Below are 26,765 nucleotides of genomic sequence, written 5' to 3'. Positions count from 1 at the left end.
GAGATAAGCGGCCTTAATTACAGAACAAGCACAGGCGACAGGCTCCGCCTTGTAGAAACATTTTTGCCCAGATAACATTTTCCTTGCTGACTTCTGGTAAGTAAAATCCTCAGAATGTCTCCTGGTGGGAAGCCAACGGCCTGGCCTCCGGTGGCAGTGCCGTCCGGACGGAGCGTGTTGACGGGGCTGTCCCCTCTGACTCCTTTCCCTCTCTCTCCAGGAAGGACCGCAGCGTGAAGTACCCCGAAGACCTTCCCATCACCCTTCCCAATCTGCTGAGGTTCATCCTGCATCACTCGGACCCGGCTTCTTCCCCTCGGAGCCGGGCTGAGCCTCCCGCCAAAGAGTGTGTTCAGAGCGAGGCCGTCTTCCAGCAGGGGCACATCTCCCACTTGGAGAGAGAGATCCGGAAGCTGAGGGCGGAGATCGGCGCCCTGCAGCGGGCGCAGGGGCAGGTGGAGGCCCAGCTCTCGAGCGCGCGCAGGGACGGGCACCGGCTGCTGCGGCAGAAGCAGAGCCTGGAGGCGCGGCACGGGCTGCTCCGGCTGCACAGCGAGCAGCTGCGGGCGCTGGCCGAGCGCAAGGCCCGCGAGCTCGAGGAGCTGGCCCGCAGGCTGCAGGAGCTGGCCGACGCCTCGCAGGACCTCCTCACGGAGAACGCGTGGCTCAAGATCCTGGTGGCCACCATGGGGCGGAAGCTGGAGGGCCGGGACGGAGCGGACGAGCTCGCTCCCCCGCGAGAGGCCCGCCCCGACCGCCCCGAGCCTTCAGGTCCCCCCCGGCTCCCGGGCAGCGCCCCTCCGCCTCCCAACGTCAGCTCCGCGCCGGCGTCCGAAAGGAGCGATGAGAACAGGACAGGCTGACTTGTAAAACGACACGAAGAAATCCGAGGAGAAAGCTGTACGTTGGGAATATATTTATGCAAATTTTATTGAAATTTATTGTAAATAAAGATTTTCTCAGTGGTCTAGAAAATCACGTTGAGTGTCATTCAGCTTTTCTTGGAACAGGGATGACCTCCCTCCGCTCATGGCACAGATTTGGTAGCTTTGAGACGGAAGCAGTAGCCCAGCCCGTTTGAAGATGTGGCTGAAACGTCGGTCGGCGTCTCCGCGGCTCAGCCACCGGGTTCCCTCCCCCACCCCCACCCCCCCCCACCCCCCCCACCCACCCCCCCCCCCCCCCCGTTGCTTCCGTGAGGACTCGCGGGATGAAAGGCTGATTTCCTGACCGGCCCGTTGGAAGACCTCAGCACAACAGTCGGGCTCCTGAGAGAGAACCGAATGAGAGGCCGTGACTAAGCCGTGTGGTTCGTGGCTCTGGCCTCTATGCTAAAAAAAAAAAAAAAAAAAAAAAAGTAGCTGTCGATCCAGGAACAATGAGCGCTATTATGTGGTGGTTCTCGGCCTCTCCAGGCACTCCCAATGGCCCCACAGAGACCCCCCCCCCCCCCCCACTGGTGCCCCGCTGTGCCTGTGACCGTGACCGGGCACCCACCCACCGCCACGGCAGGGATGTCACCCCTGGCAACCGGGGCATCGTGGGATTGAGGACCCGCCAGGAGTGGAACCCAGGACAAAGTGGCGGTTCATGGTTTCAAAACCCAAACCTCCCTGGGACCACCCAGGTCGGGGTCAGCCCCGGGGTCCTCGGCTCCCCAAGGGGACACAACCTGGGCGTGTGCTGCTGGCTGGCTGCGGGAAGGAGAGGTAGAAAGCCTGGAAGTTCTGAAATGCGGGGAGAACGGATCAGACACCCCAACGCCTTCCACGTGTCTGGAGGGCCCTTCAGCAGGCCAGCCATCTCCCTGATCTGCCCAGCATCTTGGAACGAGCTGGCCCCCTCCGGCCCCCGGGGGCTCCGAGGGGGTCTTGCCTGACTTCTCAGGCTCGGCCATCCCCATATAGGGGCCGACATCTCTCCTGGGCTAAATAAGGCCCAGCCGCCTGCCTTGCCCGGGCTCCTGGGTAGCCCCCTGGGGCATCTCATTCCTGCCTTCAGCTCACCCAGCTGAAGAGCTACCCTCCTCCCTCCCCCCGAGCTGATACTTCACGTTTGACCCCCAGTTTAAGTGCCGCCAAAATGAAGTGTTCCTAAGCTCCTTCCTTGGGGGTTCCAGAAAGTAGATGAGTTCAACATGCTTTGTTGAGGAGACTTGGTGAGGCCAGAGGAGCCTCGGCCAGCCTGAGCAGGAGGCCAGAGCTTGGGAGGAGGACGGGGTGGGCTGGGAGTGGGGTGGAAGCCGCCGAGGGCCAGGGCTCCCAGGTGAAGCCCGGGCCGGCCCCCAGTTTACTACGAAGGATGCCTACACAAGCCACATTTTAATCACCATAGCTGAGGATGTGCTTCGGGATTGGGATTCACAATCTAAGCGAGTTCACCCAAGTGGGACGCCTTGGGGATGCAGGCTTTGGGGGTGCCGGCCTCACCGAGACAGCCACCAGCTCATCTTCGTGGAAACCGGGTCCTGAACCTGACACTCACTCTCCCCCCCCCCCCCCCCCAGGCTCCCTGTACCAGGGGGCCGTCAGGCAGGTGATGTGCTCACAACCCTGGGCCGCACTCGGGGCTCTCCGAGCCAGGTCCGGGTACTCTCCCAGGTGGCCCGCCAGGGAAGGAGGGGCCCGGGACCCAGCAGGTGGGTGGTACTCTGAGAAGAAAGGAAACTAATGTGTGAACGGGGGAGGGAAAAACCCCTCGAACCTCCCCCCACCCTCCAGTGCAGAAAATACTAAATACAACAAACAAAAAAGCACGAGTTCCTCTTTCCCGGGCGGGCTGGGTTTCAGATGAAGGTCGGGGCTATGGGCTCTGGTGTTTCCAGCGAAGCCTGCGCTAAGTGATGCCGGGGAGGGGGACAGCACGGGGGTGGGCAGGGGGGAGAGCGTTCGGCCTGCTCGAGAAACTGCTCCGCCGCCAGGCCGCCCGGCAGCCCTCGGGACGCGTGCCCTGACTCGTCCTTCACCGGCTCGCCAGCGGCAGCGGCCTCCTTGCAGTAACTCCGCTCTCAACAGGAACTGGTCTCCGGCGACCGAAGCAGGGGCGTGTGGTTCCTCCATCCGTTGCCAGCCAAGCAGAAATCCCCACAGCACCCCAGCTGCTGAGCCACGACACTGAGAACGGACGGGTCACGTCCTCTGCCTGCACATGCCTGTGTGGAGACCCCTGCGCCGTGCACCGCGGGCCCTCCCGTGTCCCAGGCCCCCGCCCCCGGCGGAGCCTTGCGTCGGCTCATCATCGCTACGGTCGGTCCCACGTGCTCTACACGGGATCGTTAAAAATCAGCAAACGAGGCTCTAAGCACATGCTTCCGGGGCCTATTTACACTTCGGAGGGTTGTGAGTCCCCGCGTTACAGAAGTAGCTCCGTCCGGAACAGGCTCAGCTAAACATTCAAGTAACAAGAGCGCTACGGGGTCGAGAGCCCCGGCGAGGTCAGGCCTGCCCACTGCCTGCAATGGGCAGTCCCACCAGGAGGCCGAGGGGACGCCCGGGGCCACCGGGGCCTGGCTCAGGACGGCCAGGACGTCGGGAGTCCGTGCATGCGGTGAAGAAGCCCGGCGAGGCCGTGCCAGCAAGCGTCAGCCCCGCCTCTCAGCGGCCCCCGCCCGCGCCTCCGCACCGGCTGCAAGCGGGCCTGGGGGCCTCGGCATCCCGGCTCAGCCGTGGACTTCTGGGCCGCTGGGGGTCAGCTTGGCCTTCCTCTCCACGCACGGTCCCTTGGCGGAGTACTGCACCAGCAGGAAGGGCTCCTTGGTCTCGCCATCCCCCACGATGCTCTCCTCGTCTTCCGACTGGCTGATGCGCTGCAGCCGCAGGTAGCACCAGCAGCCCAGGATCAAGGCCCCCAGGGCCGCGATGGCGATGAGGATGACGATGACCGTGACCACGCCCGTGGTGGGGCTGTGGTCCATAATAGACATGGTCAGCGCCTGGGGACGCTTCCGCGGGAGGAAGCTCGCAGGGCGGTCGGCTCAGCGAGGCTGGAACTCAGGCTGGACGCAAGGGCCCTGGAAGACAAAGCAGGGGTGAGGCGCCGGCGGGACCCCGACAGCTCACGGGCTCGGGGTGGGGGACGGGGGCTCTCCCACGGGGCCTCTCTGTAATCAGATCTCAGGCCTGACCACCCTGCCCTCATCCCAGTGGAAGACACTGGGAAATGACATCAGTCCCTCTCTCAAACAGGCGGCATGGGGAAGTCACCCAGTCTTCTGGAACACCTGGGAGAGGGAGCTGCAGCCGGCCTGGGAAGAGCCCGAAGCAGCCCGGTCCTGGACCGTGGAGGCACTCAGGACGGCTCTGGGGAGGGCAGGGAAGGGCGGGACAGAGCGGACCCCACGGGCTCCAAGCTCAGCGGCAGGCACAGGACCCAGACTGCACACGGGTCAGTACACCAGTGCCTGTCACTACAGATGCATCAGGGCCACGCCAGGGACACAGGGGACCTGGTGTCCGGATGCTACGTTGGGCGGGGTGGGTGAGACCCAGGGAGGCGAGGCGGAGGCTGAGCTGGCAAGAGGGGCCGGCCCTTGGGGAGGAGCGTTCCTGGCAGGGGAGTGGCGTCTTTGAAGGCTCTGAGGCAGGAGAGGGCCTGCTGCTGAGAGGGCGCAGGAGCCGCCGGCGGTGGGCAGCTGGACCCGAGGCGTCAGCTGGTGCCGGTGGGCGGCCGGACCACCGTCTGGCCGCTGCAGGCTCAGACCAGCCCCTCCGCCTCGCGGGGCCTCGGGATCCTCCTCTGTTAACGGGGCTGGGGACTGGCACAGGCGGCCGGCAGCGGGAGGCACAGCACATACAAAACACCCAGACTCTTCCAGTGATGGTGGGCGAGGCTGGAGGTGCTGAAGCCAGCGGGCTCCCCTGGGTCCCAAGACCCTGCACTTTCTGGCTTCTCCTCCTCGCCGTACAGGAACCAAATGATAGTGACTCGCACCCGACTGGTGTGAGGGTGGGGAAAAGCCCGCGCCCGCCGGGCACGCGGTAAGAGCCAGCTGCGGGATCCATTTCTCTGGTAAGAGGGACGTCAGTGCAAGGACGCAGCACTGGACGGGGAGGTTTTCCCTCCAGACAGGATGGAACTTGACGTCCTTGAGCAATCACCGCCTTAATTAGAAATGGTTCTCACCCACACCAGGGAGACTCCCCGCCCGCCCAAGGCCAGGCTAGCCTGAAGGTCAGAGGCAGCTAAGTCCACGCCCCTGGAGTCTGTCCTGGGACCGGGGCCCCCCGAGTACGGCCCTGCCACCGGTGCTCACGTTTGCAGAGGCGTCCTGGGCAGGGGGGGGTGGCAGTGTCCCTGCAGTCTGCCCCCTTCTTCCCACCTGCAGGGTCAGGCTGCTGTGGTCACGGTCAACAGGCTCCCTGGCCCACCTGTACGGGTCCACTGTAGCCAATGCCCGGTCCCCCAAAGGAAAAGCCCCGAGTCCTTACAAGTGACCTACAGGGCCTGACGGGACGCAACGCATCCCTACCTGCTGCTTCTCCCTAGCCACAGTGACCCCACCGCCTCTGACCTCCAGGCCTTTGGCCCCGCAGGTCCTCCTCTGCCCCAACGCTCTGCTCCCCTCGCCCTTGTCCAGTGGCTCTCAGCTGGGGCGACTGTGCCTCCCAAGGGACATTTGGCAATGTCTGGAGACATTTTTGCCGTCACCACTGGCTGTGGGGGTGCTATTGCTATGGAGTGGGCAGAGGCCAAGGATGTGCTAAACATCCCACAGTGCCCTCCACGAACAGAGATCGGGCCCCAAACATCAACAGCGTGGATGGAGGGTGAGAAGCCCTGATGCTGTTGACGCCAGCTCGGGGGGTGGGGGGGACGCCTTCCAGGCTCCGCAGTCCAGCAGGGAGAGTCCAGGAGGGTCTCCCTGTTCTACAACTGCACCTGCTCTCCCCATCCCCCCTGCCCACCACTCCCTCCGGGGCGCTTGCTTCAGTGAGCAACCCTGGCTCCCACAGCACGGCCATCTGGTTAGCACTCGCCTCCCCCATCGGGCTGTGTGCTCCAGGAGGGGCCCTGCACACTTCTGTGCTGCCAAGTGCACAGGCTTATCCTGGCTTGTCCCCCGTCCTCGGCAGGGCTGCCATCGGCTCCCACAAGCCCTCTCAGCCTGTCCCCCCAGGCCTCCAGACAGGACAGGTAGCCCCCTGCCCCCTCCGCACACCCTGAGACGGCCTGCCAGCTGGGCCGGGGAACCTGTCCCCACCCTCAGGCTCTCCTCCTGCTAGGGAGGACAACCTACGTGCCTCATCCCTCTCCCCGGACCTCTTGTGTCCAGGGCCTGCTGGGGTACCTGCCTTCCCACCAGGCCCCCGGACAGGAAGACAGCGCGGTGTATCAATTCGGAAGGGGGAAGTGTGTGTGTGTTTGGGGAGTGGGGGTGGTTTGGGGGCAGGAAGTGGGAAATCAAACAGTGGCAGCAAGATGGAGGGTGGGGGGACCCCAGGGGCCGAACCTGCCGGGGGGCCTAGGAGGCACCTACAAGTCCAGGGGGAAGCCAAGTGGCCCCTGGACTGATGAGGAAACGGAGACAGCAGCAGCCCCAGTTTAAAGGGACCCTTGGAGAGCAGTGGTGACCTCCAAGCCGTGTCTGCTGCACCTGCCCCAGGCCAGGAGGACTGGGCAGAGCCAGGGATGGGCCTCTCCCCGCCATGAGCATAGAGCCGGGTGACCAGGCCATGGTCATGACCGGCCTGTGCTCCCTGGCACCCCCCCGGAATGCGTTTGCTTATTCCCTCATTCACTCGGCAACATTTACTGGGAACTGATTAAAAAACAAAAAATCTCACCGCGTCATCCGCTGCTCAGAATCCTCCCTGGCATCAGCAGAGAATCAAAAACCCCTGCCCCCCCCCCCCGCCCCGCCTTCCCACCTCAAGGCCTCTGAACTTTCTGTTCCTTGTGCCTGGAATGTTCTTCCTGGATTGTCCCATGACTGGCCCCTTCCTATTATATGGGACTTCCTCTGCAGGTGCCTCTGGGAAGATATCTCCCCAGGCCACCCTGGCTCCAGATGCCCCGCCGCCCCACGCCTGCCACCGCCTTGCACAACTTTGTGTTATTCCCTAGGGCTCCCTGCTACCTGAAGTTCTCTCGGGTCAGAGAACGTGCCGCCTTGGCGGACTCTGAGTCTGTAAGCAGAGGGCATTGTCCATCTTGCCCACGGCTGATCCCCAGCCCTATTCTCAGCACACAGCAGGCGCTCAATAAATGCTGAGAGTTCCGAGCCTGGGGACAGAGTGATGAGACAGAGGGGCGCCTGCCCTCATGGGGATCATGGTCAGCAGCACCCCCCCCCCCCCCCCCGAGCCAGCTCTCCAACCCAAAGCCACTACTGGGACCCTACGCACCTGTCCCAACCGACTCCTGCCAGAGGCTGGCAGCCTGAGAGCGAGGGCAGAGGCATCGTGTGCAGGTGGATCGACAGCAGGCCTGAGCCCATGAAGGGCAGCTGCCTCCACGTGCTGGGGGGCAGGGAGAGGAGGGGGCCGCCGAGAATCGGAGCCCAGAGGAAACCTGAAGCATGAGGGCGGCTGGCTGGTTCCCCCTGCACCCCCTTTGGCCCGGGCTGGACCCCACCTTTTCCTGGACTTCCCTCATGCCCTTCTGAACCAAAGTAGCTCCTGCAATCAGACGCCTCGCCTTGATCCAGGAAAGCCCACGGGGTGGGATCAGGAGGGCCACAGCTTGGGCCGGGTGGATGCCCGGGACGGCATGTGGGAGACCCGGACCCCTGAGAACGATCATCAAGGAGTTAACATTCATTCCATATATTTAATCCTCCTAACGACCGTGCTCACCGGTCTCAACCCCCCCTTTACGGATAAGGAAACTGAGGCACAGAGAGTTCGAGTAGATTGCTCAAGAGCGAAGAGCCAGAAAGCAGGACGTGCCCCCAGAAGTGGAAGCCCAGGCGACCAAAGGAAGGGGTCTTCCAAATGCAGAGGATGGGGCCAGACTGGTGAGGGGGTGGGGGCGGGGGAGGGGGGTGGGCAACAGAACGTACTCCCTCGTCCCCCACCTCAGCGGCACGTCCTCACGAGCTCCCTCGGTCAGGACAAAGATCAGCACTGGAAACCTGAGGCCATCGATTCCCTGGAACATACAGGACCAACCCTCCACCCTCCCACTCTGCGGACCCCCGGCCCTGCCTCCCTCGACCAGGGTGGCCTGTCCCTCAGGTCTCCCCCACAGCTCCTGCAAAAACAGGCTCTGAAGCCCCGCCTCCCAGTCTACTGAGGCCGCCCCCCTGAGCCCCCCATTCCCTGCCCCCTCTGCCCACCAGCAGGTTCAAAAGGACAGTCCCCACCTCGGCCACCAGCAAGCTGAGGGCAGATGCCTTTCACTGTCCTGCTCTCCCTCAAAGGCCCACAACTTGGGTCTTCCCCAATGTAGCACCGGGGTCCAGTTACCTGCCTCTTCATGGGACCCCAAAACGGAGCCTTAACCCCAGTCCACGGGTGACCTTACACACTCAGGCCCAGGGGGGCCACGGCTAGCAACGGGATTCACACCCCCACCTCCCCCGCCGCCTTCCCCCCTCTACTGGGAGCTGTTCTGACCTAGCCACGCAAACTGCCCCGCATGGCCTCAGTTTCTCAGTGTGCAAAGTGGGAATGAGGCCCTGACCTCACCCCCCAGGCTCTGGGGAGGATGAGCGGCGATAAGCAATGGGAAAACGGAAGGGCCATGGGGCCATGGGGTTTGCGTGTCACCAGGCACCACGCCTTCCTGGTGCCACAGGGAGGACGGTGAGCCCTTGGGACCACCTCCGCCTCCTCTCCCCAAGGACCTGCCTCCCAGGAGGGTACAGAGCCCGGTCCGGGCCTGTAACCACACACAGCCTCTTCCTCAAGGACACCTGCCACCTTCTCGCTTAACTGGGCATATCACGAGTGTCACCCCGCCCAGCAGGACACCAGCTCGCCACCCCAACCCTGCAGCCTCCATCTCTGGGACGACCCTGCTTACATGGGCCCCTGTTTACAGTGCTTGTGGCACTGCCCCTAGGGGTTACGCCATGCCCCGCGACAACAAAGCCATCTATCTGCCAGGTGTGCCAAGAAACCAGACTCTGCCCCTCGGGGGGACCCCAGTTCACAAGCCAGAAACATTTCCTGCCTGGTTTTCCGATTAGGAACACAGGACTGCAGGGAGGACGCAGCTGAAACATCTACTCCGTGCCAGGCCCAAGCAGGCGCGGGGACCCAAGGATGCATCCCGTGAGGTTCCTGCACTCCAAAACCCAGGATCGAGAGCAGCAGGGATGCCGATGGGAAACTAACCATCACGGGGCTGTGCCCAGCCACGTAGCCAGTGTCCCCTCAGCCTCCGTCACCCACCCAACCATACCCCAGCCCCCCCCGAAGAGGAAGCTGGCACCAGAACCCCCTAGGTTCCCCGCGGGCAGAAGAGGAAGCTGGTACAGACTGAGCCGAGGGACTGCCCCAAGGTCAGTCTTGGTCTTGCGTGGCCCAGGCCTGAGGCTCATGCCCCCACCCTGTGAATCAGCCACTGGTCATTCTCACAGGGTCAGCCACTTGGCCCAACGACTCTGGCAATAACAGTAGATGCTGAACAAAAGTTGGCAATGATTACTTTGGGCTAGACGCTGAGATGCTGAACGCTTCACACGGATCAGCTCTCCTTTCAGCCTCAAAACAACCCTAGTGTTATCACTATCCCCACTTTGCAGATAATATGCGGCTCAGAGAAGTTCAGTCAATTGCCCAAGGTCACACAGCTCAGAAGTAGCCGCAGAGGGATTCAAACCCAGGCAATCTGCATCTGGAATCCCAGATTTCAACCCTAACAGGGAAATATCATATTCTTGACCCCCACCTCCCCACTCCCCTGCCTCAGGCCCAGGTGAACCCCTGTCCCACCGGGGCAGGCAGAGTGAGGAGGGCTCGATGCTGGGGACACAGGGATGACAGGCGCCCGGCAGCTACCGCGTGCCTAGCGCGGTCGACGTGCAGGCGCGGTGCCAGACGAGCTCCACGCACCCTCTCATTTAACCCTGCCAGGCGACGCCATCTCCACCCCTCCACCAAGGAGCTGAGTGAGGCTAGAGGGACGAAGGGGCTCAGCCTACCGGGGGACAGCTGGAGGGGGAGAGACAGCTGGAGAAGCGACTCCAGTCTGCCCGCCCGGGGGGACGGAGGGGGGGGCCCACTATACCCAGTCATGCCCACGCCGCGCAGTCATTGCCGATGGAACCCGGCACCAAATGCTGCGGCCCGTCCTCAGTTTCCCCACCTGCGAAATGGGCGCCAGACGTCGCCAGCAGCCGCACTCCCACCCCTAACCCCCGGAGCCCGCCGGACCACCCTGGGGGATGCCACGACGCCCGCCTTCTCCGTTAATTTTAAATATCCCGAGGAGCCCGGCGGCCGGCTTGGGGCGCGGAACTGCGGGCCGCGGTGGCGGGCATGCAATGGGGGTGGGGGGAAACACCCGCTCCCCGCAAAGCGGCCGCCGCCCCCCGCCGCCTCCTTTGTCCCGATCTCGCCGCAGCGCAGCGGACAAAGAACCCCCGCCCGCGGGCGCGGGCCCCCCGGAACAGACCCTCCGCCCCCCCCCCGCAGCCGCGCCCCCGCCCGGGCCGTCCCTCCCCCGCCGCGGCGACCCCCACCCCCACCCCCACCCCGGCCCGCGGCCAAGCCGCCCCTCGCGAGCCCCCAGCCCATCGGGGGCCGCCCCTTCCCCTCCCGCACGTCCCCGCCCGGTCCCAGCGCCCGACCCGTCGGGCTCCGCTCACCATGGCGCCGCCCGCAGCCCGGCCCGATCGCCCCGCGGCAGCCCCGCGGGCCCGGCTCCGCCCGCCAGCTAGCCCGGTCCGGCCGCCGCGCACCGTCGGGACGCTGGAGCCCCGCTCTGCGGCGGGCGGAGCATCTCCGGCTCCGCCCCGGCGGGAGGCGTGGCCCGCCGGGAGCGGCCAATGGAAGCCCGCGCTGGGACGGCGGGGCGGGGCGGACCGGGGCGGGGTCACGTGCGCGCGGGGCCGGGGCGGCCCGGGAGGGGCGGGGGCTGAGCTCAGCTGGCAGCCCTGGGGGCGGGGGCCGGGGGCTGGGGGCGGGGGCGGGGGGCGGGCTCGGCCTCGGCGCGCGCGGATTGGGCGCCTGGGGCTGTGCGGGACGCCGGCGGCGGCTCTCCCTGCAGCGCCCCGACGCTGCCCCTATTCCCGCCCACTCACGGAGAGGGAAACTGAGGCGCGCCGCAGGTAAGGGTGTAGCCTGGAAACGGGGAGCGGCGGAACCCCGGGCCGGGGCAGCAGAGAGGTGGGACCTTGGAGTTGAACCTGCTAGTCTGGGGAAGGGGCAGGTCATTCACTCGTCCCTTCATTCGTTCATTCATTCATTCATTCATTCATCGTTCATGCTTCCGTTGGCTCCACACTACGGAACACCCACGGGTGCCGGGCTCGCCGGTGGCCACGCGAACAGACACGAACACGACAGACAACGCCCCTGCCCGCACGGAGCTCTCATTCAGGTGCAGGCTGAGGCCGCGGGGCATTTGGCCGCTTGTAGTCATGGAATTTAACTAACGAACCCTGGGATTAGCCCCCACCAGGTGCCACGACCTGTACTAACCGCTCAACACACTTCTTCGACCCGACCTGGGACAGAAGAACCAACCCAGGCTCCAAAGTACTGAAGTACCCCCAGCCCTCTCGTGATAGAGGTGGGATTCGAGGCCAGGCCTTGTCTGCCTACCCCAAGGTGCCAGTTAGTAATCTCCATTTGTCCACCCAAAAAGGCAGTCCAGCGAGATGACACTCCCTTTGTGGCCAGCTGGGGCCTACAGGAGAGGTGAGAGTGGGTCCTCCAAAGCCTCTGTGGCCCAAGTTTCCAGGGCCCCTCGGTTTGGAAGGCAGGAGGGGGGCAGGGGGAGCCCCTCATGCTGGGAGCTGGAAGGCTTGTCTGCTGTAACAGTCTTTCCCAGCCTCCAGCAAAGCCTCTGGGAGAAGATGGGAGGACCCAGCTCACCAGGCCTGGTGGCCAAGCCCTCCTTACTCCCCCCACTCCACAGCTGGCCTCTTTCCAGGTTTGCATGCACCCAGCTGTTTCCCCGCTCTGGGCCTTTGGCAGTGCTCTTTCCTCCTGCTGCAGCATTCTTGCCCTTCACCTTTCAGATCTCCACGGCAGTCCCCTTCATTATTCTCCCTGGTCTGTCTCTCCCCCTCAGGACTGGGTCTGTCCTTTTCGTTGCCAAGTCTGCAGAATCGCACCTGGCACCCAGTAGGTGCCGACTATGGGGATGATGCGTGAATGAATGAATGAACGATCACATTGCAGAATTCCGGGCCTGGCCCCACTACACCCTAGCCCAGGAGATCCAGATGGTGAACTGGGGGGGGGGGGGCGGGTGTCTGAAGGGGGTGTAATTAAGCGGGAACAGGGGACAGAGAGGCACAGGGAAGCCCAGCTCGAGGTCAGGTACCCCTGAGGCCAGATCAAGCATCTCAGAGCAGCTCCTGGCCCCTGCCCAGAGGAGCCACACCTGGGAGCCCAGAGCAGGAGGAAACAGGTTCTTCCCAAGGAGCCAGTTCTAGCGGGTCTGGACAGCCCCATCCTTAGTTGGCAAAGACCTCATTAGTGGTGAGGACATGGCAGGGGTGAGCTCAGAACCCCAGTGCCAGGACTGGCAGATGAGTGAGGAGGCCAGGGACACTCTGGGGAGAAAGATTCTGGGAAAATGCCCCATGACTTAAAAGTTGAGAGACCGCTGGGTTCAAATCCAGCCTTTCCTGCTGCCTAGCTTTGGAAAAGCAGCCTACCCTCTTTGTCCTTCATGTGAAAATGGGGGTGGGAGTTAGGTCACCATCACAAGGTCATTGTGAGCCCGTCAAATGCTTGGTTCCGATGCAGAGGAAGCAATCCTACCCATTCACTCTTACAAAAATTTTTTTTTAATGTTTATTTTAGAGAGAGAGACAGAGAGCATGAGCAGAGGATGGCGAGAGAGAGAGGGAGACACAGAATCTGAAGCAGCTTCAGGCTTTGAGCTGTTGGCACAGAGCCCGATGTGGGGCACGAACTCACAAACTGAGATCATGACCTGAGCTGAAGTCGGAGGCTCAACCAACTGAGCCACCTGGGCGCCCCGGCTCTTAACATTAGTAACAGGGGCAGACAGGTGGAGAGTGAACTTGGGCTTCACCATGTGGAATTGGGGCAAGTCACCGCACCTCTCTGAGCCTCAGCCTCCTCCTCTTCACAGGGGGTCCCATGAAACCCACCCGTGGGAATGCTCAGAGGTGGGGGGCTGGTCGTAGGCGACCTGGGACCAGGCTTCCTCTTGTCCAGAGTGAGTTGTTTCAATAACAAGAACACGAGTAACAGTGGCAACAGACAGCAAGCACCACATATGCATAAGCACATTTTAACTCCATTTGAGGGATGGGGAAACTGAGGCACAGAAATCACCTGGAAGTCGTGATAAAATGCATATTCTGACTCAGTAGGTCTGGGCCTGAAGTTCTGCTTTTCTCACAAGCTCCCAGGGGGTAGTGATGGTTTGTGAACTGTGCTTGGAGCAGTGAGAGGTGAGGCCCTTGGCTAGAGGTCACACAAGTGGGGGGCCCCCCGAGCCTGTTTTGTCCTCACATCGTAGGCTGCCGAGTGCCCTTAACCGTGGCTGTAACTTCCTGCCTGGCCCCGGCCTTCTCCCCTACAGAGAAGAAGCAGGAAGCGTAGGTCCCCTCCCCAAGCCCATTTCCTCTGTCAGGGCCCCTGCCACCTTCCTCCAGGGTGACATCTGGCCCTTAGAACCTCCCAGCCCCCAGCATCTCCCAGGGGGTCCTCTCTGTTGATGGCGTGGAGCTTCTCAGATGCTCATTAGCCAGGAGGATAATTAAGGGCGAGCGATGAGTTCACCCTGGCTCCCTGGGGCTTGCTGAGACCCAGCTGGGCCTGCCCTGTGCCAGCCTGGCCCTGTGCCCGCTTCCCTGGGGTGCTGGAGGGGCCGGAACCAGGGAGGGGCTTTCTGGGGAGCAGAGAGGTGTCAGCCAGCTGACTCCAGCTGGGCTTCCCTGCTTAGCCACAGCTATCAGGCTGGGTCTCCTCCCAAAAGGGTTCCAGGCCTAAATACAACTGGAAACGGCTGGGCCTTCGGGCCATTTCCCAAAGGGAAAGGTGACCCATTGGTGGGGTCTGCAGGGTGGGGTTAGGTAGGGCACAGAGAAGCCATCACGTAGCTCTGAATCACACAGCGATTGTCTGGTTCAAGGGGAAGAAGCTTCACCTCCTGTTACGCAGCTGTAACATCCCCTGAAGGCTGGCTCAGCCCCTTGTCACCTGGAGAGAGCAGACCCTGGGCTCAGAATCATGCTGTGTCTACACCCTTGACCTAGAACTTAATAGCGTGTCGTTCTCTGCCTATGTATGTTTGCAGTTACTTTCTCTTTGTGGCACAGGCATTGCTTTGCCATTGATGATAGTGATATACCCATAGCTTATTACATCACCCTAATATTTAGTGGGGTGGGAAGAGTGAGTCACCTTGAAGCAGAATGTAACGGAAGATAAGTGTAGAGGTGACAGGGGAACAGGGAAGCAAGGGGACGGTGGCAGATGGTTGGATGAGGTGGGGAACCTGTCCAGCCGGCCAGAACCCAGGTTAGGAACCCCAGGTGCACAGAATTGCGGGCACATCATAATCCGATCATGGTGTATTCTCTTTGGTCCTTGCAGGACCTGCTCTCGTTTTCTTGAATATTTTTTAAGGGTTTATTTATTTTTGAGAGAGAGAAAGAGAGTGCACGAGCAGAGAGGGGCAGAGAGACGGGGAGACAGAATCCGAAGCAGGCTCCAGGCTCCGAGCTGTCAGCACAGAGCCCGACGCGGGGCTGAACCCACAAACCGTGAGATCACAACCTGAGCTGAAGTTGGATGTTTAACCGACTGAGCTACCCAAGCCCCCTTAAAAATTGCCATAATTATTTTAGTCACATACTACGCCCATCCATCAAAAGCTAGGACCCTAACAATGGCCAACATCTAATCCCGAGGCAGCCCTCCCATCCCTGCCTTGTATCCTGTCTGTATCTCAGCCTGCTTTCCCTTTTGATTGGTTTTATCGTACCCACATCCTAAAAAATATACAGGCACACGGTGGAGATATTGTCGATTTTTTCCAGACCGACGTAGTAAAGCACATACCGCAATAAAGTGAGTCAGATGCATTTTTTTTTTTGGCTTCCCAGGGCATGTAAGAGTTATGTCTACACCACACTGGAGCCTATTAAGTGCGCAGTAATATTAGGTCTAAAAAAACGACGCACATGCCTTTAGCAATTCTAAAAACACACTAGCCATCGTCTGAGCTTTCAGTGCGTCATAACCTTTCTGCTGGTGGAGGGTCTTGCCTCGATGTCGATGGCTGGTGGCTGCTGAAGGTGGGGGTGGTGGCTCTGGTAGTTTCTTAAAATGAGACAACAGTGAAGTTTGCCGCATCGATGGCTTTCCTTTCAAGAACAATTTCTCTGTAGCACGTGACGCTCCTCGCGAGCATGTCACCCACAGTGTAGAGCTTCTGTCCAAACTGGAGTCAGTCCTCCAAACCCCGCTGCTCCTTCCTCCACTCGGTCTCTGGAATATTCTCGATCCCTTGTTGTCGTTTCAACCATCTGCACGGCATCTTCACCAGGAGTAGATTCCATCTCAAGGAACCACTTTCTTGGCTCCTTCATAGGAAGCAGCTCCTCGTCCGTTAAAGTTTTATCATGACACTGCCGCAATCCAAATAGAACAATAATGAAAAGGTGCGGAACGTTGCAAGAATTACCGGAATGTGACACAGAGACACAGAGCGAGCAGATGCTGTTGGGGAAAAAGGCACCCATAGACTTGCTCAGCACAGGGTTGCCACGAACTTTCAGTTTGTAAAAAAAAAAAAACAACCACAGTGTCCGTGATGCACAGTGACGCGAAGCGTGACAAAACAAGTTCTCCCTGTGTTTTTACTTTTAGTTTCTTCTCGCTAACTTTATTAGAAGAGTATATTAGCTTCTTGGGGCCGCTGGGACGCATAACCACAAACCTGGCGGCTTAAGACCGTAGAAATTTATTCTCTCTCAGCCCAGGAGGCCAGAGATCTGATATCAAGGTGTCGGCAGGGCCGTGCTCCCTCTGAAGGTTCCAGGGAAGGATCTGTGGTTCCCTGTCGCTCCTGGTGGCTGGTGGCCAGGCTTGGCAGTCCTTGGCCTGTGGACGCGTCACCCCAGTCTCTGCCACCGTTGTCACAAGTCATCTCCCCTGTGTGTCATTGTCTCTCCCTCCCACCCCCCAACATTATTGAAGAGTAATCGACAAATATAACTATATATTTAAAGGGTACAGGGATGCCGGGGTGGCCCAGTCGGTTGAGCGTCCGACTTCGGCTCAGGTCATGATCTCTCATTTCGTGAGTTCAAACCCCGCATTGGGCTCTGTGCTGACAGTTCAGAGCCTGAGCTTGCTTTGGATTCTGTGTCACCCTCTGTCTTTGCTCCTCCCCCACTCTCTCAAAAATAAGTAAACATTAAAAAAAATTTTAAGTATACAATATGATGATTTGATACACATATACATTATGTATCAAGATAATTATATCGTGATGCTGAACATCCTTCTCAACCATGCATATTCATGGTATATCAAGGTAATCGACACACCCGTCCTCTCACATGCTTGCCTCTGTGTCTGTGTGTGTGTGTGTGCGTGCGTGTGCGTGTGCATGCGCGTGTGTGTCCCACATCTTCTTCATCCATGCATCCGTTGATGGACATTAAAGGTTGTCTCCATGTCTTGGGTCTTGTGAATATCACTGCAGAGACATAAGGGTACAGGTGTTTCTTCAAGATCTTGATTTCCTTTCCTTCAGATCTATACCCAGAAGTGGGATTGCTGGATCGTAGGGTAGTTCTACTTTTAATATTTTGAGGAGCGTCCATACTGTTTTCCCTCCTGGCTGCACCAGTTTCCATCCTCACCCGCAGTGCACCAAGGCTCTCCTTCCCCACTTCCTCCCCAACACTTGTCTCTTGTCTTTGTGATGACAGCCATGCTAACGGATATGAGGCGGTATCACCTTGTGGTTTGGATTTGCGTTTCCCTGGTGGTGAGTGATGTTGGGCACCTTTTCATCTACCTGTTGGCCATTCATGTATATTCTTCGGGAAGATGTCTGTTCAGGCCCTTAGCCCATTTTTACATCGGATTGTTTCCTGTTTTGGCTATTGAGTTGTATCAGGTCTTTATATATTTGGGATCCCATTCTGTAGATTGCCTTTTCACTTCATGGATGGTTTCCTTGGCTTTTCATAAGCTCTTTGGTTTTATATAGTCCCACTTGTTTGTTTTAGCTTTTGTTGCCTGTGCTTTTGGTATCTTATATAAGAAATCATTGCCAAGACTAACGTTAAGACTAACATCAATGTTTTCTTCTAGAAGTTTTATGAGTTGAGGTCTTACGTGTAAGTCTTTGATCCATTTTGAGTTAATTGTTATGAGTGATAGAAGACAGGGGTCTGGTTTCATACTTTTGCATGTGGATATCCAGTTTTCCCAATACCACTTATTGAAGAGACTTATTTTTCACCTCTGTGTGTTCTTGGTACGCTTGTCAAAAAAATTAGTCGACCACGTATGGGTGAGGCCCATTCTAACCCAGTATGACCTCATCTAAACTTAATTAGTCACATCTGCAAAGACCCTGTTTCCAAATAAGTTCATATTTACAGGTTCCAAGGATTAGGACTTGAGTATGTTTTGGAGGAGGGGGAACACAATTCAATCCACAACAAAGGGCATCCAGGCCACCAAAAAATGGTATCAGGGCATATGAATCTTCTGGGACTTAGTTTCTTCATGTAATAGTATGTAGCTAGGATTGACCCATAATAGTTCACTTGTTTTAGCTGTTCTGTCCTAATCCACCAGGTCACTGGACCCCTGATCCATCACCTCTCCTGCGGATGGCCTTTTGGGCCGTGTCCCATTTGGGTCGTGTCCCACTTGGTTTTTGTGGGGTTTTAATTTTTTTTTTGATGTTTATTTATTTTTGAGAGAGAGGGGGAGACAGCACCAGCGGGGGAGGGGCAGAGAGAGAGGGAGACACAGAATCCGAAACAGGCTCTGGGCTCCGAGCTGTCAACACAGAGCCCGACGTGGGGCTCAAACCCACGAGCCGTGAGATCATGACCCGAGTCAAAGTTGGACACCTAACTGACTGAGCCACCCAGGCGTCCCTCAAGTGGTCGTACTAATTACATTCCTACCCTCAGCGTGTGCCACCCATGTCCTTTCTGACACTTGGTATTTTTAGATTTTTTTTTTTTTAATTTTTTTTTTTTCAACGTTTATTTATTTTTGGGACAGAGAGAGACAGAGCATGAACGGGGGAGGGGCAGAGAGAGAGGGAGACACAGAATCGGAAACAGGCTCCAGGCTCCGAGCCATCAGCCCAGAGCCCGACGCGGGGCTCGAACTCACGGACCGCGAGATCGTGACCTGGCTGAAGTCGGACGCTTAACCGACTGCGCCACCCAGGCGCCCCGGTATTTTTAGATTTGAAAATGTTTGCCAATTGAGTATAAAATTATTTCCAGTTGAGATCTTGATCTGTATTTCCTTGATCACTAATGATACAAAGCATCCTTCTCAACCCTACGGACTAAAACATCTTCACATATACTTTCTACTAAGGTTCTGCAGGTTTGTTTTAGACATTTGAGTTCATAATCTATCATCCTTCCCAACACTGAGTTCTAAAGGAGATTTACCTATAATTTCTATTAAAGACTTTTAAGTGTTTTTTGTTGATCGTTGGCATTAAGTCTTCAATCTAGAGTTGAGCTTTGTATAGGTGGTACGAGGTAGGGATTGGTCGTATAATCTCAGGGGCTTTTGTAGGGTGGCAGGTGTATTTGGGGAACAGTGGGACAGGACATTCGATTGGAACTCTGGAGTGTACTGGAAATTGCTCACCGGATTTTCTCAAATTCTGCTTTTTCAAATTCTGCTTCTCGCATGGACTGTCGCCTGTGAAATCTTAAGCTTCATGTCTGTGAGCCTCAGTTTCCTCATCTGTACGACAGTGGATACTGCCCTGGGTATGGAGATTATATGAGTTAAAATATGCAGAATGCTCCCCCCGTTGCCTGGTACACAGCACAAGAACACTGACTAGCATTTATTGAGCACTTACCGTGTGCCAGGTCACTTGCCGAGTACTGGATATGTGCTGTTAAGTCAGTGGGCCCCTGGCAACTCCATGAAATAGATGTTATTCCTTACCGTTTACAGATGAGGAAACTGAGTCTCAGTGGGGGTGAGTAAATCCTCTGAGGGCACACAGCTAGCATGCAGTAGAGGACTCGGACCCTGGCAGTCTGGCTGTAGACCCCTCATCCATCACCACCACCCATCAAAGCCATTTCCCTTCCTTTCCTCCGTAGTCCAGAGTCCAGCCCCTGGGCCTGGGGAGCGGAATGGCTGCCTCTCCAGGAGGAAGCATCTGAAGGTTGAAATGGAGGAGCGGTAGGCAGTGAGGTTGACCCCCCCCCCCCTCCCCCGATTCCCCTGGGGCCCCTGCCTTTGACTCTGAACTCATGAGAGGCTGTTAGGGAAGTCCATCCAGCCTCTCCCTCCACAGGCCATAGACCAGGTGAATCACGGGCCATAATGTTCCCCCAGGGTCATCCATTATTCACAGCTGCCATCCTGGGCCTGGGGTGGCTTTGGGGTCAGGCAGGAATTACTCCCAAGGCCCGGCTCCCCGAGGCTTTTATCCACAGCTGAGCCTGAGCACACAGCCCCCTTGTCTACATCAGAGGGCTGGGGGCTTCCCACCGAGAGAACACGGAGACTCCAGCACGTGCTGTAGGCCTGCGGCCGCCAGTAGACAAGGGGCTCAGAGCTGCCTTTGAACCCAGCTTTGTCACTTTCCAGTTACTGATCGCTGGAGGTGCTGTTACTACATTTGCTCCTCCAGGGACGGTGTCCCAGCCCCGTTTAGAGTATAAAGGCAGAGTGACCCCTCAGGGAGTTGCAGCCTCCTGCAGGAGACAGACCCCTGATGTGCTGCATGCAAAAAAGGGCTTCTAATCAGCCAACACGTCCCCCCCTCCCCCCCCGTGGAAGCTGGTTCAAGGGAATGATTCATGAAATGGCTGTTTATTGAACACCTGCTATGTGCCCCATAAGCTTCTGTGGTGACCACCAGTCATGTCCCCACCTCCGTGGCCCTTACAGTCCAGTGCCCCAGGAAACGCAGGGCCCTGCTAGAGGGAGACCTCCCGGGGTCACTCTGCGGCCACGCTGGGACATCGGCTGGGGGCAGAGGGCTCCCAGGTCTGTGCATGTGTGGGGTAGGGACTCATGAACACCCATCCCTGAAACTACAAAGCCCATGTCCCTCACACCTGCCTGTTGGAAGACTCTGCCTCAGGGGCCGGAGTAAGAGTGGAGTCCCCCAGAACCACTCAGACCTGAGATTGTCTTTTGGCGTGTATGAGTTTATCGTTGCACAACAAACTCCCCAACCCTTAGCAGGCATGTTTTTTCTTGGAGGTTCTATGGGTCAGGTATTCCCGAGTGGCTCAGCTGGTTGGTTCCGGCTCAGAGTCCCTCATGAGGCTGCAGACAAGAGGCCATCCAGAGCTGCCGTCACATGAAGGCTTCACGGTCGGAGAACCTACCTCCACGCGGCTCTCACTCATCTGGCTGTAGGCAGGAGGCCTCCGTTCTTCACAGAGAGGGCTTCTCCACAGGGCTTCTTGAGTGGCCTTGCAATATGGCGGCCGGCTTCCCCAGCCTGAGTGATTCCAGGTAGGGAGCAAGCAGAATGCTCGTCACGGAAGTCACCCCCCGTCACTCCTACCATATTCTGTTCCCTAGAAGTGGTCACTAAGTCCAGCTCACAGCTCCACTTTTTGAGGGAAGGGGTGTCAAGGAATTTATTTGAAAATCCCCCGTGGAATGTACTTGAAAATCCCCACACTGGGTGACCTCGGGGAAGTCCCTTCTGCGTCAGCCTCATTCTTGTCATCTGTGGGACGGGGGTAATGTGCCATCACACCTGCCTCGCAATTGCCCTGGTGACAATGAGACACGAAGATACAAGTGCAGGGCTTGTCATGTGAGAGACACCCCAATAAACCCCAGTCATCGATAGCACTGTGAGTATTTAAAGGGACTTACCCAGGGTTAGCCCCCATTCTCTTTGCCCAGTGGGTCTCAACCCTGCCTGGCTGCAGAGGAAGATCACACACAGAGTTTTAAAAATAGAAACACCCCTTTGGGCACCTGGGTGGCTCAGTTGGTTGAGTGACCCACTTCGGCTCAGGTCATGATCTCGCGGTTTGTGAGTTCCAGCCCCGCGTCAGGCTCTGTGCTGACAGCTCAGAGCCTGGAGGCTGCTTCAGATTCTGTGTCTCCCCCTCTCTCTACCCCTCCCCTGCTCACACTCTGTGTCTCTCTGTCTCCCAATAATAAATAAACATTAAAAAGAAATAGAAACCCATCTCTGAAACTCCCACCCCATTTTCTGATTCAGTAGGTCTTGAATGGGGCCTCTAAGTCCCCATCTTTTTTAAAGCGTCCCAAGTAATTCTTATTCACCACCAGGGCTGAAATCAGTGGCCTGACCTGGGAATTCTTAAGTCACCCACCAACAGATAAAATGTAAGGAAGAAATTAAAACTGAAGGAAGGGAGGTCCCTATAATTCAGTACTTCTCAAAGCATGGTCCTCTGCGTCACCTGGGAACTTGTTAGAAATGCACATTCCGGGGCTCCTTGGGAGGCTCAGTCGGTTAAGCGTCTGACTCTTGATTTCAGCTCCGGTCGTGATCTCATGGTTCATGTGTGCTAACAGCACAGAGCCTGCTTGGGATTCTCTCTCCCTCTCTCTCCCTCCCTCGATAGATAGATAGATAGATAGATAGATAGATAGATAGATAGATAGAAAAAAAAAAAAAGAAATCCACATTCTTGGGCCCCACCCAAGCCTACTGAGTCAGGAGCCCCATCAAGCTGTGTTTCAGCAGCTTCTCCAGGTGCGCAAGCCAGAGACCCACGACTCACTGCTCGCTCTCTCTCTCTCTCTCTCTCTCTCTCTCTCTCTCCTTTGCTCCCTTTGGTGAAACAAGTTGCCACGTTGGAGGGGACCAAACGGCAAGGAACCGAATGCTGCCAACATCTAGTGAGTGAGCTTAGATGCAAATCCTTCCCCAGCCAGCCTGCGAATGAGACCACAGCCCAGGCCGACAGCCTGTGAGAGACCCTGAGCTGGAGGAGGCCACGCCCAGACTCCTGCCCCACAACAACCGTGAGATAACTTTTGCTGTTTTAACCCGCTAAGCTATGGGGCCATTTGTTGTGCGGCGGATAGATAACTGATAGGAGGGTGGATACTGGCAGGACCGAAGGAACTGCAGGAGTAATCTAGAATCTGTGTTAAAGGAGATTTGAGAAAAGTTCAAGGTGTAGACCTTGTTTGGATCCCGATTTGAACACACTCATTTGAACAACATATTGTGTTTTTTTCATTGATATTCGGGGAAATGTGAATACCACAGGGATCCTGGATGATATTAGGGTATTATTGTTCACTTTTATTTGGTATAATAATACCACAGTGGTGTTATTATTTGGTATAATACCACAGTTGGAGATAAGCTTTCAGATAATCAGGTAGAGGGGTGCCTGGGTGGCTCAATCAGTTGAGTGCCCGACTCTCGGTTTCAGCTCAGGTCGTGATCTTGCGGTTTTGAGTTCAAGCCCCATGTCGGGCTCCGTGCTGACAGGGCGGAGCCTGCTTGGGATCCTCTCTCTCTCCCTCTCTCTCTGTGCTCCTGTCCTGCTCGCACGCTCTCTAAATAAATAAATAAACGTCAACAACTAAAATCAGGTGGAGGGATGCCTGGTTGGCTCTGTCCGAAGAGCGTGCAACTCAGGATCTTGGGGGCGTGAGTTTGAGCCCCACCTGGGGTGTAGAGATTACTTAAATAAATACAAAACTTAAAAAAAATCAGGTGGAGAGGGGGTGTATATGTCAAACAAAATGGCCACGAGTTGACGGTTGTTGAGGGTAAGTGTGGTGTTTAGAGGCTCCCTTTCTATTTTCTATGCCTTTGCCAATGTTTGAAATTTTCCATAATAAGAAATTTTTTTTATTTTTTAACGGTGTGAGCCGAATGTGCCCATTTTACAGATGGACAAAGCAAACCCCAGAAGCAGACAGGAGGATTGGAGGGAGTTTGGGATGGGTGGTACTTAGGTCATTGGCCCTGAGGGCTATACCTGGGCCCCACCTGTGTTTTGTTCATCCTGGGGAAGGGGCTTGTGCACGGACTCTGGGGTCTGCTTCCCCGCCTGAGGCTGGGTGTGGGGAGGGATGCCCCTGCCCTCTGAATCACAACTTTCCGGCACTCCATCCGAAGGACCTGCTGGCTGGCAATTATGTCTATACCCATGAGGGGCATCTTTTAAGTGCATGAGTGTTAATGTGACTTATGTTGTAATATATTAAGTCATCGCAAGGAGTATATTATCATGTTTTAATTTAGATCTTTTTTTTTAACAAGATACTTAACCAAAGGGACGAGCCAGGCTCCCTCCCTTCTGTCCCCCAGTCATTTCCCAAAGCCAGCGATCTCATTCATTCATCCATCCGCTGTTTGTTGAGTGCCTACTATGTTCCAGACACCGTGCTAGGCTGTGAGGTCCGATAAGAATATGATAACGAGCCTCAAATGAGAGCCGCAGGTGAAATTTTAACTTTGCAAGGAGGTGCGTTTGATAAAAAAAAAAAAAGTAGAAAGAAACCGGTGAAATTAATTTTTATAATATGTTTCTTTAGTTTACTATACCCAAACCCAGGATGTGGAACCAATTTAAGAATTATTTTTTTTTTTAATTTTTTTTTTCAACATTTATTTTTGGGACAGAGAGAGACAGAGCATGAACGGGGGAGGGGCAGAGAGAGAGGGAGACACAGAATCGGAAACAGGCTCCAGGCTCTAAGCCGTCAGCCCAGAGCCCGACGCGGGGCTCGAACTCACGGACCGCGAGATCGTGACCTGGCTGAAGTCGGACGCTTAACCGACTGCGCCACCCAGGCGCCCCAAGAATTATTAATGAGATAGCTTACATTGTTTTTTCATCCTGGACCAGCCTATTGGGGCTGCATAACAAAGTCCCACAGGCTGGGGGGCTTACAGACCTGAAATGTACTTGCTCACAGCTCTGGAGGCGGGAAGTTCAAGGCCAAAGCGCGGGAGGAACCGGTTTGTCCTGAGGCTTCTCTCCTTGGCTTGTAGATGGTCTGCTTCTGGCCGAGTCCTTACGTTGTGTTGTCTCTGTGCCTGTGTCCCTGTTTTCTAATCTCCTCTTATAAGGACGCCAGTCACATCATATTAGGGCCCCTCTTAACTGCCTCATTTTACCTTCATCACCTCTTTAAAGGCCCTGTCTCCACATGCAGTCACATTCAGGTGCGCCTGGGTGGCTCGGTCGGTTAAGTGCCTGACTTCGGCTCAGGTCGTGATCTCACAGTTCGTGAGTTCAAGCCCCGCGTCGGGCTCTGTGCTGACAGCTCTGAGCCTGGAGCCTGCTTCGGATTCTGTGTCTCTCTCTCTCTCTCCGCCCCTCTCCCGCTTGTGCTCGCGCGCTCTCTCTCTCTCTGTCAAAAATAAATAAACATTAAAAAAATTCAAATACAGTCACTTTCTGACCAAGTGAGCATTAGGGCTTGAGCATATGAGTTTTGGAGGGAGACACAGTTGAGTCATAGCACACACGGAGCCTTCAAAACCCAGTGTGTATTTGACTCATGTCACATCTCTGTCCCAAGCAGCCCCACTGCAAGTGCTCAGTCGTCGCCTGTGCCTGCTGGTTACCCCCTGGGACAGCGCCATTCTGGCTCAGGGGTCACAGCGGCCAACACGGCGGACAAACACCCCTGCCCTCATGGGGCTTCTTCTCTGGAAGAGACAGACGACAAATAAGGAGGTAAAATGTATAGTATGCCATGTACGTTCTAGGGAGAGTGACAAGAGAGAGAAAAGCGTGAGGGGTGGGGGTCCAGGGGTACATTATATGTCACCTGTGCACCCTTCCAGACATATCCTGTGTGAACACAGGAGACAGATGGATGGGTGGATGGACAGATTAGATATGTCCCCATTCTTTTGGTATATATATTTTACGTTTATTTATTTTGAGAGAGACAGAGAGAGAACACGAGTTGGGGATGGGCAGCTAAAGAGGGAGAGAGAGAATCCAAAGCAGGCCCCATGCTGTCGGCACAGAGCCCTACGTGGGGCTCGAACTCACATACAGCATGATCATGACCTGAGCCGAACCAAGAGGCAGATCCTTAACCAGCTGAGCCGCCCGGGCTCCCCTGCTCCTTTTTATTTATTTATCTTTTTGAGACATAATCAGCATATTAACTTCAGGTATACAACATAATAATTCGATATTTGCATATATTGCAAAAAGATCACCACAGTAAGTGGCCTTAATATCGGTCACCGCACAGAGTTACAGAGGTGCTTTTCTTGTGATGAGAACGTTTAAGATCTACTCTCTCAGCAACTTGCACGTACACAATACAGTATTATTAACTGTCGTCGCCACGCTGTATGCGACGGCCCCAGGACTGACTTCTCTTGTAACTGGGGATCTGAACCTTTTGACCGCCTTCGCCGTGTCCACCCCCGGCCCCATCCCTCGCCCTGGTGCCTGACCACCACCAACCTGTCCTGTTTCCATGATGCGGCTTTTTCAGATTCCGCCTGTATATGAGATCACACAACATTTAACTTTCTGTCCGACTGATTTCGCTTCGTGGGAAGCCCTCAGAGTTCCATCCACGCTGTTGAAAATGGCAGCATTTCCTTCTTTCTTTATGGCCGGATGGGATTCCGCTGTATACGTATCCACCGTATTTTCTTTATCCATTCATCCACCGATGGACACGTAGGTCGTTTCCGTGTCTTGGCTGTTGGAAATAGTGCTGCAGTGAATCCATATCTTTTTGCGACGGTGATGTCATTTCCTGGATCTATACCCAGAAGTGGAATTACTGATCATATGGTAGTTCTATTTTTATTTATTTACTTTTTGAGAACTGCACCAATTTACATTCCCACCAGCAGCGCGCAAGGGTTCCTTCCCTTTTCTCCGCATCTTCGCCGACACCGGTTTCCTCTTTGGTTTGTTTTTTGGTTTTTAATTTTTTTTATTAGTTTTTTTTTTTTTTTTTTGAGAGGCAGAGAGAGAGAGGAGACCCAGCATCCGAAGCAGGCTCCAGGCTCTGAGCTGTCAGCACAGAGCCCAACCTGAGCGGGGCTCGAACTCACGAACCGTGAGATCACGACCTGAGCCGAAGTTGGACGCCCAACCGACTGAGCCACCCAGGCGCCCCTTGTTTGTTTGTTTTTTAATAGCCCTTGTACATGTGTGAGGTAGCACCTCGTCTTGGTTTTGATTTGCGTTTTCCTGGCGATTCGTGACACTGAGCCCCTTGTCACATACCTTGTACACATACTTGGCAAGTGCATTCACGTACTTGGCCGTATGTACGTCTTCTTTGGAAAAATGTCTACTCGGATCCCCCTGCCCATTTTTAAATGAGATGTTTGTTTTCTGCTCTTGAGTTGCATGGATGAGATATCCCCGTTTTTAAAAATACAGATGGTGATCTTCTATACACGCTGTTCTTTGCGCTTCTTACTTGAAAATATATCTCAGAACTCACTTCCCATCATCACACATGGAT

General features: G+C 56.3%; 2 protein-coding genes and 1 long non-coding RNA gene across 8 annotated transcripts in view; 2 read left to right on the top strand and 1 right to left on the bottom strand.

The window, feature by feature from the left end:
* TXNDC11 (thioredoxin domain containing 11) overlaps nucleotides 1–978 on the top strand; it is a 61,002-nt gene extending 60,024 nt beyond the window's left edge. For all 4 annotated transcript variants that reach the window (XM_030300639.1, XM_030300640.1, XM_030300638.1 and 1 more), the window contains one exon: nucleotides 221–978. In XM_030300639.1, the coding sequence (XP_030156499.1) occupies nucleotides 221–863 (643 nt within the window). In that variant the 3' untranslated portion in view covers nucleotides 864–978. The remainder of the gene's footprint in view (nucleotides 1–220) is intronic.
* SNN (stannin) lies at nucleotides 906–10,844 on the bottom strand. Of its 3 annotated transcripts, none has more exons than XR_003965554.1 (4): nucleotides 10,754–10,844; nucleotides 3,622–4,009; nucleotides 1,172–1,331; nucleotides 906–1,133 (listed from the first exon to the last, which is right to left on the bottom strand). XR_003965554.1 is itself a non-coding variant. In XM_030300643.1 (2 exons), the coding sequence occupies exon 2, from the start codon at nucleotides 3,920–3,922 to the stop codon at nucleotides 3,659–3,661; it is 264 nt and encodes an 87-aa protein (XP_030156503.1). In that variant the 5' UTR covers nucleotides 3,923–4,009; nucleotides 10,754–10,843; the 3' UTR covers nucleotides 1,682–3,658. The 3 variants fall into 3 exon arrangements, 1 of the variants encoding a protein (XP_030156503.1); XR_003965555.1 differs by having other exon boundaries at nucleotides 1,172–1,268; nucleotides 10,754–10,843; XM_030300643.1 differs by lacking the exons at nucleotides 906–1,133; nucleotides 1,172–1,331 and having other exon boundaries at nucleotides 1,682–4,009; nucleotides 10,754–10,843.
* Nucleotides 10,845–20,445: 9,601 nt separating this feature from the next.
* The window catches only part of LOC115504436, a 44,111-nt gene continuing 37,791 nt past the window's right edge, over nucleotides 20,446–26,765 (top strand). Inside the window, exons 1-2 of the long non-coding RNA XR_004343050.1 lie at nucleotides 20,446–20,807; nucleotides 22,129–22,307. This is a non-coding gene — a long non-coding RNA (uncharacterized LOC115504436). The remainder of the gene's footprint in view (nucleotides 20,808–22,128; nucleotides 22,308–26,765) is intronic.

The sequence above is a fragment of the Lynx canadensis genome, chromosome E3 (assembly GCF_007474595.2).
Source record: "Lynx canadensis isolate LIC74 chromosome E3, mLynCan4.pri.v2, whole genome shotgun sequence".
Taxonomy (NCBI): domain Eukaryota; kingdom Metazoa; phylum Chordata; class Mammalia; order Carnivora; family Felidae; genus Lynx; species Lynx canadensis.
Note: the sequence above shows the minus strand (reverse complement) of the source record. Positions and strands in the feature narration are given on the sequence as shown.